Source organism: Leiobunum rupestre, chromosome 4 (genome assembly GCF_980474605.1).
Source record: "Leiobunum rupestre chromosome 4, qqLeiRupe1.1.hap1, whole genome shotgun sequence".
NCBI lineage: Eukaryota > Metazoa > Arthropoda > Arachnida > Opiliones > Sclerosomatidae > Leiobunum > Leiobunum rupestre.
The window spans coordinates 33,811,588-33,828,573 of NC_143387.1; the positions used below are offsets into that span (position 1 = coordinate 33,811,588).

The window sequence follows — 16,986 nt, forward strand, 5'->3', positions numbered from 1 at the left end:
CATAAAAGAAAATCAAACTAACAATATACATATATATTTTTATATATATATATATATATATATATATATATAAACTCGCTTTCAAAATTTTTTTTGTTAAATTGTTCCCTTTACTAGTCCTAGTTTTACCTTACAAAGGGAGCATAGAGTTTCTGGAGGGAGGTAATTCCTCTTCGCTAGGGGCGCTCTGACCCCGATCACGGCACTATCAGAGTATCAAAGAAAAAAAGCACTGCCATTGGAAAATGAAGTCTAGAAGAAATATCTTTTAAAAATCTTATAGAAAGAAATAATGAAACTAACATTTGATAATAAATTGTTTCAGATGATATAGATGGCGATAGTAACGTAATGTTAACAAAAACATGCACCTAATTTTGTCGATGAATTTGGGATCATTTTTTAGAGAGAAAAATTTTGTAGCAGGCTCTACATGTTTAAAATTAAAAACCCATGGCCAATTTCATTATAGTTTCGGTATTGCTACTGTAGTCGAAGTTGGCTGTAGCAGGGCAACCGGAAACTATACGATTCACTTCTGTTAAAAAAATGCGCATTGATTCCGGAACAGTAATATGGCGGCGAAAGAGGCGAGGGCAGTAACATTTAATCTCGTTTATTTCTTTATGTAGCGTCAAATTGATAATATTAAGCTAGTTTTATTTGATAAAGTGGTTTGAGGAAAGATGCAGAATGTATCTACTAGTAATGTTTCTGATAAAACGTGCGAGAATGAAGAAAATAAAAGTTCTAATACCGAAGACCAGCGAGGGAACACCTCGTCACCTGTAATAGGCTTAGGAGGAATAAACTTGCATGCTCAGAAAGGACATGGCATAGCTTCCCATCATTCAAATTATCTTAACGAAATATCGGATAGTGATGATGATGTTTCAGAGGTAAAATCATTAGGATCAAAATTATACAACATAGTAAAATTTCACTTTTTCCTTGTACTTATCGGTGGCGTAAAATCTTGAACCCTGGCTTCGTTCCCTTCCGTTAGAGCTAAGGCTTTTTTTTTTAACCAAGGCTTCTAGTTAGGTCAGATACAATTTAGGAATATTTTTTAAGACCTAGGCCTAAGATACGCCTAATTTTTTTAATGTTTATTTGAAGTTGCTTATTTCTTATTAAGAAAATGAATATTAGTATCGAATCTGTACACCATTGAACTAATTCCCAATGTGTACTTCCTTAGAATTTTCACTGGTGTATTATAATTTTCCACTGAAGTTAAGTTGTATGCTATGGAGACAAAAGGTTCATGATTAATGTGTGGTTATGTTTAGGCTTACTTTTTGCAACAAAGATAATAAATGACGAGGACAATTTTCTAGTTTTATATTTAATTTCAATGATATAATCTAAAGAAGATATCATGCGGAGAAAATTAAATTTTCATAAAAATTTTCAAAGAGGGAGATTAAAGCCTAGGCTTATGATAATGATGAAAGTATTGTGCATTATGATATCCATAAGGAATTAATGTTAAAATCTGAAACACATGATGTGCTGAAATGAGCTCGTGGTGCTGATATCTAATAAATATTGAAGAAAAATAATTAAATAGTGTACTTATATATTATATTTTTCATAATATCAAATGGTTTTCATAATATTTTGAAGTAATATTTGACAAAGACTTTGTTTCATTAAATACTTAATGGAATAATATTATTTTTAAGGTTGAATCGTTTATCTTGGATCAAGCAGATTTAGACGACGAACAAACTCTAGATACTTCCAAGTTTTTGCTCTCTGCTGAAGACATGGATAGCCCTGATTTGCAAAGTGTAGATCCTGAAACGCAAGCAAGATTGGAAGCCTTACTAGCCGCCACTGGTGAGCAGCTTAGAAGTTCCTTGTTACAAACATCATGTAAGTCTTAACACATTTGTTTACTTTTAAAACACATTTAAAGCAAGGTTATGTAATCTTTGTGTATTTAAATTCAGCTGATCCTGAAGTTTTGAGAAGACTGACATCATCAGTAAGCTGCGCCCTTGACGAGGCTGCAGCGGCACTGACTAGAATGAGATCTTCAGATGTCAGCTCTCATGAGGAAAAGTAAGCTAATTTCACATGATTTTTATTTCCGCAAACTAATTTTTTTCTATTTTTAGTGCTGCAAGAACTTTGGCTGAAGCTTGCATCGATGGAGATATAGGGACTGTAAAACGCCTATTAGATGAAGGACGAAACGTTAATGAAATAACTGAAGAAGGCGAAAGTCTTTTATCCTTGGCCTGTTCTTCTGGATTTTATGAGCTTGCGCAGGTAGAGTACTTATTTAAATAAGCACCATTTACACTACAGCCTTAAATCTTGTTTGAGTGCCACCATAAATAATTTTTTTTACAAACATTTTGTTTCCTTAGCTTTTGCTTGCAACTCATGCGAATGTAGAGGATAGGGGTCTTAAAGATACAACACCTTTAATGGAGGCCTCCAGTGCTGGGCATGTTGAAATTGTAAAACTTCTTCTCTCTCACGGAGCGGATGTCAATGCTCAAACAGCCCAAGGTGAACATGAAAACTAACACATTAATATGAGAGCATTTTTTACAATCCATACCTAAAGTTACTAATCTAAAAGGTGTTTTTATTCTTTTAGGCAATACTCCCCTTATGTTTGCATGCGCTGGTGGCTTTAGTGAGATAGTTCATTTATTGCTAGAAGCTGGTGCTAATGTCGAAGATCATAATGAAAATGGCCATACACCTTTAATGGAAGCAGCAAGTGCTGGACATGTTGAAGTGGCTCGCATTCTTGTTGAACATGGAGTCAGCATTAACACCCATTCCAATGAATTTAAGGAAAGCGCACTGACTCTAGCTTGCTATAAAGGTAACTTTTAATCTGAAATTTATGGTTATACCAAAAGTTTATATTATACTAGCTCCCTATAAGTTAGATTCTAAATCTAATGTTAAGAGCGCTTTCTCCCATAAAAATCTGAACCAGTTAACGTGACAGCCTGCGTCGACTTTGGCCCTATCTTTTTAGCTTCTTCAATTTCCGTCGATAGCGGAAACTGATATCTCCATGGATACGAGACTAACAGAAGCGCGCAAAGTTAGCGCATAGAGCAGAGCTAGCCCTAATGATGCTTGTTTTAAATTTTTCATTGGGGTTGTTGTCTGACGAAATCCTTGATTTGGGGGAAATTTAAACGAAACAACTAATATGTAATATGTCAACATTTTAGAAAAATATTTTATTAATTTCAATATGAACAGGTATTGTCGTAAAGTATTTGTAGTTAAAAGATTATCTCTTTACGACAACTTGCGTTAGGCTTAACGAATTTTGGTCCCCTTGTTGAATCGAAACTGGATTTCACAGGCAAGCTCATATTTAAAAATTTTGCCATCAGATGGCGACACTCCCAAGACTTTGATGTCTTGGGATAAATTGATATTAACACACAGCCTATGTAAGATTCTAACTTGTAGGGAGCTTGTATAGAGTAATGGCAGTGCTACGTCACACGACGTCACCCATGCTTTTACCTATTCATAAAAAATTCGTACCCACAATGGCGGCTATGGTCAAAGCTACCGAGTGCTTCTACTCTTATATTGTAAACTTATGGTTTTACCCTTTTTGAAGATTATTTCCAATATTTATAATACTTGATTATTTTAGGGCATTTGGAAATGGTGCGGTTCTTATTGGAAGCTGGTGCGGATCAAGAGCATAAGACCGATGAGATGCATACTGCTTTAATGGAAGCTTCCATGGATGGTCATGTAGAAGTGGCTAGATTGCTTCTGGATTCAGGGGCTCAAGTCAATATGCCAGCCGATAGTTTCGAATCTCCCTTGACACTCGCTGCGTGTGGAGGTCACATTGAATTGGCAATGTTGCTACTAGAACGAGGAGCCAACATAGAGGAAGTCAATGACGAAGGTTATACGCCTTTGATGGAAGCTGCTAGGGAAGGTCATGAAGAAATGGTGGCTCTTCTACTGAGTCAAGGAGCGGACATCAATGCCCAAACTGAAGAGACCCAAGAGACAGCTCTGACCCTTGCTTGCTGCGGTGGTTTTCTAGAGGTTGCTGACTTTCTGATTAAAGCAGTAGCTGACATTGAACTTGGAGCCAGTACTCCTCTGATGGAAGCTTCGCAAGAAGGCCATTTAGAACTCGTGAAATACCTAATCAGTGCTGGTAAGTGTTTATGATAGTATTTTTTATCTCAGAAAGTTGGTTAATAAGCCTAAAATATAGGAGCCAACGTTAATGCCACTACTGCCACTGGTGACACTGCCCTAACTTACGCCTGCGAAAATGGACATACAGATGTAGTTGATGTTCTCTTGGAAGCTGGAGCTGAACTGGTGTGAATTTAATTACAATTTTAACTAGGTAAGTCTGGTGTTCATCATTTTTATATCTTTTCAGGAGCATGAATCGGAAGGTGGACGGACTCCCCTAATGAAAGCTGCCCGTGCTGGTCATCTATGCACGGTGCAGTTTTTAATTAGTCGTGGTGCTAATGTCAATAAAATGACTACCAACAATGACCATAACCCTCTCTCATTGGCTTGTGCCGGAGGCCATTTAGCCGTTGTTGAATTGCTTTTAGCACATGGTGCTGATCCAACTCACAAACTCAAAGTAAACCAAAAATGTTTTTTATTTTTGTCTGATTATTTCTGTTTCTCTAATACAAACTTTGTGTTAGGACAATTCAACAATGCTGATTGAAGCATCGAAAGGAGGACATACATCGGTTGTTCAATTATTGCTGGAATATCCTAATAATATATTAACAACTCCACCCCCTTCCGCTGATTTGACCCAAGTGAGCTCACCTGGTCCAGATAATGAGGTGAATAAAATAATTTATATTTCTCGTTTGTTTTTTGTTTTTTTTTGCTTTCTGCCTTCTTATCTTAATGTTTCTATAAAGCAGTCACCACGAGTACCACCTCATAATGCCCATAGTGATCAAAATGTTGAAATCACTAGGGCTGCAAAAACACCTATTATGATTCCATCTGGCATCCGTAAGCTTATTTAATTTAGCAATTGGTAGTTACAATATTTGCTTGAAAACATACTTTATTCTTCTCAGAAAAAAATGAGGAAGATATCCAAGTCCAAGATACCTATATTGAGTTAGCTGTACCTTTACAAGACTCTGCCAAACAATCTCAAACCAGTACTGATACAGTCAAAGTCTCCTTCCCCGCAACCACATCTAAATTAAATGAAGCTGTTGCGTCTTCCTCATCATCACCCTCTTCCTCCTCAGTAGGAGGGGATGAGTTCCTAGATTTTCAGTCAAGTCCCAAAACCAAAATGAATGCTTCGGCTCAAGCGAACCATTTGCATATTCAGGCAGAGCTAAATGCCCAAAAGAATATTTTTGAAAGTCTGTCAAGTAATTTGACCATGTTCTTGAAAGACGGTGACCCAGAAAAAATTGCAGCCATGACTAGCAATAACAAACAGCAGCTGACGCAAGAGTTGCAATTTCAACACCAACAGCAACTGTTAATAGCCCAGCAACAGCAGCAGGCTATAACATTGCGTCAACCTAATAGTCCACCTCAATCGGGTCCAATGACTAATTTTGACTCCACCTCGGTTTTAAAGAAGATTCCAAGCTTGGCTACAGTTTCCAAGGAAGAACATATTCAGAAGAAAAAGGAAATTTTGGAAGATATTCATAGGACTGAAAGAGAATTACAAGAGCGTAACCACCTCCTTGATAATCAGCAACAACAACAGTTGTTGCAACAGCAGCAGCAACACCACCATCACCACCACCACCACCACCACCACCATCACCATATTCAGTGTATGGCTTCCAGTGGAAATGCAGCTGCAATTTCTACAGTTACCAGTGCTACTAACAATTTCCAACAGGTAATTTTCCTAATAAATAACTAATTTTACAATCAAATGCGTTTCACGGTTAAATTTAAAAATCATTCATTTCCAAAAAGCTATTATAGGATCCCCTTTATTCTCTACGAGCATGTATCATAATTAAGCGGTAGTATTATAAAGTTGTAATTACTGGTGGCTAATTATTTTGTGCAAGGCATTGTGAATGTGCACGAGGTATATGCAAATATATTAAAACATTTTGTGTATGCTGCTAACAAACTTGCCTCTATGGAAAACTGTTTAAGTTAAAATAGCTTTAAGCGTAAATTAAAAATTGTCTATTATTCTGTATAGTTTGAAGGTAATTTTTTAAAATTTGAGACCTGAACCCATTTTGGTTCCGATTCATCGCAATCAACTTAACTGGCGAGTAGTTTTGCACACTTAAAAAATACTGGAGCTCATTTGCATGGACAGTGGTATTAACAGGGTGCCCTATCACTCAACTGTATTAAATCCTATGTAGGTAGACCCCATTACGAGTTTCTGGCTACGCTACTGTGCCATATGCCAGACCATTATGATATTCTTATGCTAAAATCCATTGCTTGTATTGCAATTGTTTCAAAATTGTTTTAATTTCAGATCATGGCTACCAATCATGCTCAGCAGCTTCTCCTGAATAATACTGCGCTTCTTGATATTGGCTCTCTTGCTACTTCCGCTGGAGCACCAGCTCCACTAATAGGAGAGTTTACTGGCTTGACTAATCATTTGGGGATGAGTTTAAAAACTACTCACTTAGCAGCCTCAACTACAACAGTCCCAGCGTTGCAATCTTACCAGCTCTACCATCCGCAAGCAACGCAACCACTACCAATGCCACTCCCAGCAACGTCTCCTCCAGCTGCTCTTCCTACTTCATCTCAGACACCTGATTTGATTAAGGCTAAAGGATCTAAATCTTCAGCTAAACATGGGAAGAATAACAATCAGACTAGCTCACAATTGAAACAACAACCGGGTCAGCTACAGCAGAATTTAACTCCAATTCTTCAACCATACCTTCAACAGCAACCGCTTTCCCAACCTGAGGGAGAAAATTCAGGAAAAGTTTTAAATGACGGGGAGGAAGTTGAAAAACTTAATATGAGAAATTTAGTCATATCTTCCGAGCAACTGCAACAACATCTTCAACAGCAGCAAGCTCAACAACTTCACTTACAACAGCAGCAAATGCAGGCTTCCCAAGAATTGCAACAGCAACAGTCTTTTATATTCTCTGATTTCTCCCCAAACTTCAATCTGAGAAAACCAGTTTCTCTGCCAGAGTGTTTTGCAGATGCGATTGCAATGATGCCTGGTGCTTGCAATCCTAATCTTACCACTGAGGGAACTCAAACTACTCATACTTTTCCCATAATTGATCCAGTTTCAGTCAGCCAAGCACTGATTTTGCAACAGCAACATTTGCAGCAGTTGCAGAATAGGATTGGTAAAGGAAATAATGTAGAGCCTAATAAGCCCAATAACGGAGGTGCTGCTGAGAAATCAAATAAAGGAACCAAGAATAAAAACAGTAAGCAACAGTTGGAAATGGTCACTCAAAGTCCTCTACCATTACAACAACAAGCCCATCAACAAGCTCAACAACAAGTCCAACTTTTAACACCACAGCAATTAGCGAAGTTTCAAGTAGCGGCAACCTCAAGTTGCGATCTGACTCGGGGAATTGGCAACATTTCCTTTGAAACAGCTGCTGGGGTTTTGGCTCTGAGTGGAATTAATACAACCTACCCTGTTAATCTGACTGTTCCACAAAGCAATATACCATTGTTGCCATCAAGTTGTGGAAATGTTGCTTTCTCAAGAAGTACCTCGTTAGATGAAGGGTTAATGGTTGCTACTCCAGCAAGAACGTTAGATACATTAGGAGACGTGATGGCAGTATCAGCCAATCAGTTACCAGGAACTTCCCAAATTGCAACTGCACATCAAGCAATAACTGCGGGTCATTGTTTGGATGGAGGCTTAGTTTCAGCCTCAAGTGCAGATATGGGAGTTCGAATGGGGCTCTCTGGACCTGCGATCCCAGATCCTGGAACAGTTTCTACTGTTACTTCAGCCCTAACACCATTCTCACTTCCATTTCATTCTCTAAATACTTTGGCAATTACAACTCAAAATCCTCCAATATCTGGATCTTTAGTGGGAAATGTAGGATTTATTGCTCCTCAAATTCCCCCTCAGCCATTGCCTCAGCCTCAACCACCTCAACAGCAAGCTCAACAGCCTCAACAACAGCAACAAAGTACGACACAACAGCAACAACCTCAACAATGTAACTTGAAAGACACACCAGAGACTGAACGAGTACCAAATTTTATCCCTCTTTCCATATTAGATCAATATCCCCCATTGGATCTAAATTCTGAAACTGATAGCAATCACGACACTGCATTGACCCTGGCTTGCGCTGGTGGACATGAAGAACTTGTCAATTTATTGTTGTCACATGGATCGGATATTGAGCATAGAGATAAAAAAGGATTTACACCACTGATGTTAGCTGCAACAGCTGGACACGCTGGTGTTGTTGAAATACTCCTAACACACGGGGCTGATATTGAAGCTCAGTCTGAAAGAACCAAAGATACTGCCCTATCATTAGCCTGCTCTGGTGGACGTTATGAAGTAAGAATTTATTTTTAAGAATTTTTTTTGTATTTGATTCTAATTTGATATTTTAAAATTAAGGTTGTTGATATACTACTTCAAAAATCTGCTAACAAAGAGCATCGCAATGTTTCTGATTACACTCCATTGAGTCTGGCTGCATCTGGGGGTTATGTTAATATTATAAAGTTACTGTTAAGCTCAGGAGCGGAAATTAACTCTAGGTATTTTATATAAGAAAATTTATATTTAATGTAAGGACTATAATTTTAATTTATTTGAAAAAATTAGAACTGGAAGCAAATTGGGAATATCCCCTTTAATGTTGGCTGCCATGAATGGCCATACAGCCGCTGTTAAACTATTACTGGATATGGGCAGTGATATAAACGCTCAAATTGAGACCAATCGAAATACAGCTCTTACTCTAGCCTGTTTTCAAGGGCGTCACGAAGTTGTCAGCCTATTATTGGACCGCAAAGCTAACGTTGAGCACCGTGCTAAGGTATTATACAATTTTTCTTCAAATATATTTGGAGGTATGCTAAATCAATCTTTCTAGACTGGATTGACACCTCTTATGGAAGCTGCTTCTGGGGGCTATGTTGAAGTTGGTAGGGTACTCTTGGATAAAGGAGCAGATGTTAATGCCCCACCTGTCCCATCTTCAAGGGATACAGCATTAACTATAGCTTCTGATAAAGGGCATTACCGTTTTGTCGAACTTCTATTATCAAAGTAAGGTGTTATAAATTTGGCTTAGACTATTGATTAGGTATATAATTATGTTTGTGGTATTATAGAGGAGCATCAGTTGATGTTAAAAATAAAAAAGGAAACTCTCCGCTGTGGCTTGCGGCAAATGGTAAGATTCTGATGAAAATATTAAGATCTCATTCAAACCCTAATCTTTTTCATTTTTTTGTAGGGGGACATTTAGATGTAGTTCAGCTGTTGGTAAATACTGGAGCTGACATCGACAGTCAGGACAACCGCAAGATATCTTGCTTGATGGCTGCATTTCGAAGGGGTCATGCTAAAGTCGTGAAATACATGGTGAAACATGTCACACAGTTTCCATCCGATCAAGAAATGACTAGATACATTGCTACCATCAATGACAAAGAGCTGCTTAAGAAGTGTCATCAATGCACAGAAGTTTTGCGATTGGCCAAGGAACGTCAGGCTGTAGAAGCAAATAAGAATGCCAGCATATTATTAGAAGAATTGGACTTGGAGAAGTCTAGAGAGGAAAACCGAAAAGCTGCAGCTGCTAGAAGGCGGGAAAGGAAGAGGAAGAAGAAGAAGGAACGACAAGAACAAGTACATCAATTACATTTGTTATTTCCTTAAATTTTGTTACTGTCATTTCTAATTTTATTTTAGCTTCGAGCTGCTAAGGAAGCTGCTGATGGAGACATCAAATGTAAAGATAACCAGAGTGGAAATCAAAGTAGCCATTCGGAAGATGAAGATACGGATGATGAAGATGACGATGATTTTGATGATGATGAGAAAGAAGAAAGAGGTAAGTAAAGTTTGTCTTGAAAATAATTTTTTCTGGAGTTTTTATGTTAAATTTATTTACATTTTTCATTTTGACTCATTTCCTGTTTTTAGATAACAGCGCTAACAAGAAGTTAGTTGCTCTTAAAAACCTGAATAATAAGAATTCCTTAACTGGGAGCTCTGGGCCAAATAAAAACCACTCAAATATACCATGCAATGTGTCAGTGTCTTTGCCACCCTCTGAGACACTTGCCTCTACATCTTCGGTTAACGTTACTTCAAATTCTACAACCGCTACTACAACTTCAAATTCTAACAAACAAAAAAATAAGATGGTTAATCACGTTGATAAATCTTCCATTGAAGTAAATAAGATAGACGCAAAGAAAATTGAGCCAAAATCATCTGAGAAAAACTTGGTAAATAAAGTTACAAGTAGCGTTGTCTCGGTCATTATTCCCAATCCAAGTTTTGTCGAAGATAAAAGAACTAAGGAAAAGAATCATGGCAAAGACAGGAAGCGAGTAAAAAATAGCCTCCTTGAAACAAATCAGAAAGTGGACTCATCTAGTACTAACCAACGAAGTAGTAGTACTGCTGGTACTTCCACACTAATAACCAATGCAATTGATAACCACCGCAATATTAAACCTAAATCCAAGCAAGAAGTAGCGGTATCTTCTCCTACAATTACTTCAACAACCACTACTGTGTCAAATGTGGAAGTTCACCAGTCAACAGCTCCTGTTTCAATTCCTAGTATATCTGCCTCTTCAACAGCATCGTTGTCTAATATTAGTCCAATTTCGTTTCAACTTCCTAAGCAGTCTCTTCAAAGGTCAAATGTTAAAAATAGTGGACAGAAAACGAGTAGTTCTAAAGTAATTTCTGCATCCAATATCCTTGGTGCAAGTGGAAAAAATGATAAAATGAAAGAGGACAAAACTGAAAAATTATCCAGCAACTTGTGAGTATACTTCAAAAATTTGTTTCTTGGGAATTTTTGTATTAGAGCTATAATATCTTGTTAGTATTTGTTTTTTTGCATTAGTTCTGACTCTCTAGTGTTGTTTCTATTCAATTTTGTGGAATATTTTAGCTTTCTCTCTCATTCTATTGCATGTTTTCTACTACTGTTTTTTCGAGGTGCTCTTATTTCTTTTATAGGAGCAGTCTAACTAACACTTTCCAAGGCCTTGACCTGGACTCTCCGTCCAACTATTGCCCAGCCAATTCTTCCTTACAATCTCTCAAAAGTCCGGTCACTTTTGTTCCTTCCAGGAAAAACCAAAAAAGAGAAGAAGGCTGGAAGGAAGTTGTTAGGAGGTATGTAATTTCAACTAAATTTAGGATTTATTAGGTAGCAAATGTAATTTAAACCACCTAAAATTTGTAGAAGGCAAACAACATCAAGGGCTGAAATAGCATATACAAATGCTCCAAGAAAGGTCTCTGTTCCTGCAAATGCCATAAGTAGAGTCATTGGCCGCGGTGGTTGTAACATCAATGCAATCCGTGAAGTATCGGGAGCAAATATTGAAGTAGAGAAACAGAAGGGTCAAGGAGATCGTAATATAATAATAAGAGGAAGCTCTGAAGCTGTTAAACAAGCTCATCAGTTGATTTCAACTTTAATTAAAGAACCTGATAATGAAATTCAAGAAGTTCTGGCTAAAGTTGGTGTTTCAAGGCCTGAATCAGTTGGTAAAGATAGTAGCATTCGTGGTTCTAGCAAACTCTCAAGTAGCTCATCTGCAACTCAAATTGGATTAAATTCGACTAAAATTTCATCTAGTCGTCAAATACTTCCTGTGAAGTCATTAGGGTCTGTAACTTCGAGCAAACCTTTTATGCCAATACCTAGCCTTCCAGTAACAGCAGCTCCACCATTCTCTCAGATAATTCCTCTTACCTTAACAAACTTACCTTTGCATCACCCTGGCTCCGACAGTCACAACTCACTAGCTCCATTTTCTCGAAACACCCAACTGATTCGCCATTCAAGCAGCGATTTGCTGAAGCACAATCCAGAGTCTGTAGATAATGTTAGCCAGATTAGTGATAAACACCCATTTCCTGGAAACCGGAATGCAGTAGTCAGCAAACAGAATAAATCTCAGTCGAACTCAACAACTAGTACCAAAACAACTGTTTCTTATACCATGGCGGTGATTGCCCAAGGAAAATCTACCAAAACTGTTCCAGCTGTAAGTACAGCTTTGAGTACAAGGATGGTTGCTAGTGAGCAGGAAAGCTCAAGCAAAACGCAGGAGCAACTTCACCCAATTGCTAAAAGTAATTCAACCCCTTCAGTTTTGCCTTCCTCTTCGGCTCTGAGTAACAACAGCAAACAAAGCGGAACCTCCTCGGGTCAAAACCAGTATAGTTCTTCCGACTCGCCAGACATGGTTGGCACTATGGGTGGGTCAGCCTTCCCAAAACAACAGCAATCCCAATCGTCTCAATCTTCAGCATCTTCGAACAAGTCAAATCAAGACCATTCAATTTCAAGTAGTCGTTCCATTAGTAACGTACCTCCTCCAGAATATTCTCCTTTCAATAATATATTTAGTAAAGTAGCCCAGCCTAGTGTGTGGGGTCAAAAGGACTCTAAAGAAACTAAGCCTAATTTTGCAAGCGTCGCCGCAGTTGGAGTGACTTCCGTAGCATCAAGTTTTCAAAATTCAAACTCTTCACAAAGTTCTTATTCCCTTTCTTCTTCTCCAAGTTCCGAAACTAATCACCTTTTGACAGCTGCTAAAGCTCCTGGGTATCGGGGGAACCTATCAGTTGCTGTTTGCAGCGTTACAACCAGACACTCTGGAACTATATCTAACACTAGTTTTGTTCACATTACTAGCGAATCAGCCTCAGTAATTGGGTCTGTCACGTCTTTATCACCAAACCATAATTCAAATAATGTATCGAGACAGGATAACTCGACCAATGAAAAGTTTGGAGGAGGGTTTGAAGAAAGGAATTTGAATACAGGAATGGCTGAAATGAAATCCCATCATGAAATAGTCGCGGCAAGATTGGCTGAGAAACATTATGGAACTCAAGATGTTCAAATGCATTCAGGAGTGGCTCAGGGGCAGTCCCAACAATCACTCATGTCGAAAGTGCCTGGCTATAGTCCTGGTGGCGCTATGAAACATCAAGATATGATAAACCATTATATGCAACAACACTCTTATAACCAACAAAACAATAATCAGGAGAATATTGATAATGGGTCTGGGGGAAGTGTTGATGGAAATTCCTCTGGCATGCCCATTGTTCAAAGTAACCTGAATCCTAACGCTCCTGATTTTTCAAGTAGGGCACCAGTCATGATGGGAATGAGAATGACTAGGCATAGCCCACTTTCGACTCCAAATCATCAACAGCAGGTTCCTCAACATCCTCGTTTACCAAATTTGTCCCAACCTTTCATCGAAGCTAGTAATAACTATAGGCCTAATGCATCTGGGATGAATTTACCATTTCCCCAACTTTCCGGGATGGTTCAGCCTCCATCGGCTTCTCAGAATTTGGGGAACTTCCTGTATCCTCATCCTTTCCCTCCTGCACCACCTCAGAGTGGACCACAACAAGCTCAGCAACAAGTCCCAAACCATCAACCCAATGAGTTTAACCCAATAGCGCCTTCACCAGCTATTGGACCAACAATACCACCAAATCTTAGTGGGATTAATATGCCTCATCCACTGTCTGAAGCTCATCTTAGATTCACCAATTATTTGAGCAATTACCAACAAATGCAAAATTTAGCCCAAAACAACATGGGTAATATGGATAGTGGTAGTGGATTTGTTCAAGGAGAAGAGTTTGTGGCCAGACCTGGTCATCAAAATAGCCCTCAGCAAATGAACAGCAATCCAACTGGACGAGGTATGTAGTATTTAAAATTCGGTAACTGATGAGTTTTTAGATAAATGCTATTGTCGTTTCTGAATTATTGTAGGGGTACATTTTTCATCACCATAGCGTAAAATATTCCTAATTATTAACCAAATGTTTTCATTTTAAGATGACAACCCTGTTGTGTCTAATTCTTCCTCGTCGAGCAATAGTAGAGCATACCAAATGGTGATGGAACAGGCAGTAATGAATGAGGATGACAAGAAGCTGCCTCGTCCTATTGGAACTGAACGAGCGTTGAAAAAAGCTCCCATAAATAATATGGCTGATGGTCAAGGGCTATGGGCTTTTAACTCCATAGGTACGACTCGTAAGTGCAATTTGTTTAAAACTATTTTGCCTCATTTCCAACTTTGACACCTTTCATCATAGATATGAAAGGTGGTGGAGACTGGGTTGGAGCAAATCCTCAAGGACGCATACTTCTCAGTGGCCCTCAACAAATGGGTCATGGAGATCTTATACCACCACTCATGTCGAATAATGTTGGAAGTAATTTTGTACGAGACGGCTGCGACATGCATGTGAGAATCTTAAAATGTTTGGATAAAAAATTTTCTTACCATTAATTTTTTTTTGGCTTCTAGCAATTTCTGTCAAGCTCCTCCACCGGAAACATACCCAATTTTATGAATGGGATGCTGCCCCCTCAAATGCCGCAGCATATGTATTCAGCTAGTGGGAATGCTAATAGTGGCGGTCCACAGCCTGTGGGCACTCCCCATCCCATGGCTGGCAACAATAGCGGAACTGACAATGTCGTTGAAGACATTTGGAACAAGGTGGCACCACCACCACCACCAACTGCTGAAGATTATAGGCTGGTTAGTATATACACTTTCAATATTCCTTTCCCTTACAAATAATCACTTTAAAATATAAGGCAAAAGTTATTAGCTTACACCTGGGCAAAAGAGTAATAACGAATTTCTAATTTTATTCTAAGCTTATTTATGATACACTTTAATCTACTGGTAGAAATGAGTACATTTTATTAAAAACCTTTTTCTTCTAATCATGTGTAAATAGAAATGTTACAGGGAAATTAGATAACACTATAACCAAGAATATATTCACATTAACTGAGTGGGTAAACAGAGGACGTGGTTTTTCCTCTAGAGGGGAAATAACAAAAGGCGAATAGGGGCTGTGTTTGACCACCTTCTGATTCATTCCCAATTATGTACCAGAAAAACCGTAACAGTTTTAGAACAAATTTGCTTCTTCTGGTTGTCATGTCACGATAGGTATCGGAAAGCTATCAAATTAACCTGTTCTGATATGTATCATAAAGGTCTCGTGCATGTAGAAGATTTCTGCTTGCGGCCATTTTGATTGATTAATTTTAAACGGGTTTTGGCATTCAACCACCATTTACATCACGATAAGCAATAAGTCTCATGTAACGTGAATATATTCTTGCTATAACCAAATGATTCATCAGAGCCTTTCGATTACACTTAAGTCATTTTCAAAAATATTTGTGCTACACTAAAGGCCTGGGTTAAATATTAAGAACTACAAAAATCTCATTTATGGGTGGTAATTTTATGGGTTAAAGTATTTGGTTTGAAAATATCACTGAATTTCTTGGCATTTATGAAGATAAATATTTTTTTTTTAGCCTTGGTCATGGACGCCGCGTCAGACATGATGACCACTGTGATTGTAGTAAGGGCTTCTATATAATTGGCCCATATGTATCCCAGGGCCCCTTCACAAAAATTATGGAATATAAAATTATCAAGAAACGACAAAACACTGATTTATAAAAGAGTGTTTTAAATGACGAGTTCTTTTCTGGTTTTTCATTTCTTTTTTTGCTCTACAAAAGAAAAAAAATTGTAAGCGAAAAAAGAGCATTTTTTGAATTGCAAATATTGTAGATTGCTTTAAGGCTTTACTCGCAAAGATGTTCTGTAAAAGATATTTGAGAGAGAAAAAAATGGTAGTAAATCTTTTTTGTAATTGCTTGCCTAGTCATCGTAAAATAGGCCTATTTGACAATTACAAGGTTGCGAGGAAGCGTGACCCCTAAAATATAAGAATGTATTGTTTTCAGAGAAAGATACAAAGAATAGACTTTTAAATGAGACTTGACTATGAATACACCACTCCTCATCCTCCCCCACTTATATATATATTCTTTCTCCTATATAAATTTATGGCAATGCTAATAAATACTTCAACATAATTTTTGATATTAAGGTTTAGTTATTGTTTATAGGCTGAATTTATAGGATTTGTGTAGAAATAAGTCTAGAACTATTGGCTTTTTTTAGCATAAGTCCAACAAGAAGATTCTGTCTAGGAGATACTTCTAGTCTAACAAAAAGCAGGTCATTTTTCTGCTCTAATTAAAGCCAATATGTCCCTAGTTTTCCTCTATGCGTTTTGCAGTAAATTCTTCTTTGTATTTAAAGGTATCCTAGTGCTAACATTTTAAGTGTTAATATAACACGCAACCCTATATTACTGCATATTTTATAATATAAAACCAAAGTCAGTCTTTGATTACGATAAAATTTGGAAATTTAACAAGTCTTTTAACATAAAAGTCTGCCATGCCCTTGCTAAAATGGAACACCATTATAAATAAAGTTGGCCCAGCCGTAACTTAACTTACATCAAATATATATTTCACTATGAAACTAAAAATGGGGCTTTGAGAGTTTTGTATTTCTCGGTATTCTTTCAACTTGCATGATCACTATGTTTTGTAATTTCTTCAACTTCATTTTACATTCTACCACTATTCGCTTTCGTCGGTCCTTGTGTAATGTCTGCTTTAGCCGTGCTAACGCTTAGACAGCTAATCGCGTCTGCTTATACACCACCTCTCAATGTTTTCTGTGGTTGCCAAAAGAGGGCGTAGGGATAGATTTCGGTCGCGAATATTGTTGCTGCTTTAAAATGTTCCTTTGGGAAATATTTAACCGAGAGTTAGTCATTCCCATTATTATAAATGAATGCATTCTTCGATGTTAAGACAATCGTCAGGCATAATTGTCAAATTTCCCTGAAGCACA

General features: G+C 37.8%; 1 protein-coding gene across 4 annotated transcripts; it reads left to right on the forward strand.

Moving 5' to 3' along the window:
• The first annotated feature begins 582 nt into the window (after positions 1-582).
• Positions 583-15,928, forward strand: mask (multiple ankyrin repeats single KH domain). 4 transcript variants are annotated; one of them, XM_090171362.1, is made up of 27 exons: positions 583-899; positions 1,689-1,881; positions 1,959-2,070; positions 2,127-2,280; positions 2,382-2,526; positions 2,618-2,851; positions 3,653-4,177; positions 4,238-4,347; positions 4,412-4,627; positions 4,695-4,841; positions 4,923-5,019; positions 5,088-5,884; positions 6,494-8,189; positions 8,253-8,542; positions 8,606-8,748; positions 8,816-9,029; positions 9,087-9,262; positions 9,328-9,389; positions 9,453-9,847; positions 9,911-10,052; positions 10,145-11,000; positions 11,201-11,359; positions 11,430-13,927; positions 14,067-14,267; positions 14,330-14,481; positions 14,545-14,781; positions 15,582-15,928. In XM_090171362.1, the coding sequence occupies exons 1-27, from the start codon at positions 687-689 to the stop codon at positions 15,609-15,611; spliced, it is 10,194 nt and encodes a 3,397-aa protein (XP_090027488.1). In that variant the 5' UTR covers positions 583-686; the 3' UTR covers positions 15,612-15,928. The 4 variants fall into 4 exon arrangements, with proteins under 4 accessions (XP_090027488.1, XP_090027484.1, XP_090027486.1 ...); XM_090171358.1 differs by having other exon boundaries at positions 6,494-8,542; XM_090171360.1 differs by having other exon boundaries at positions 6,494-8,542; positions 14,067-14,258.
• Positions 15,929-16,986: the final 1,058 nt, after the last annotated feature.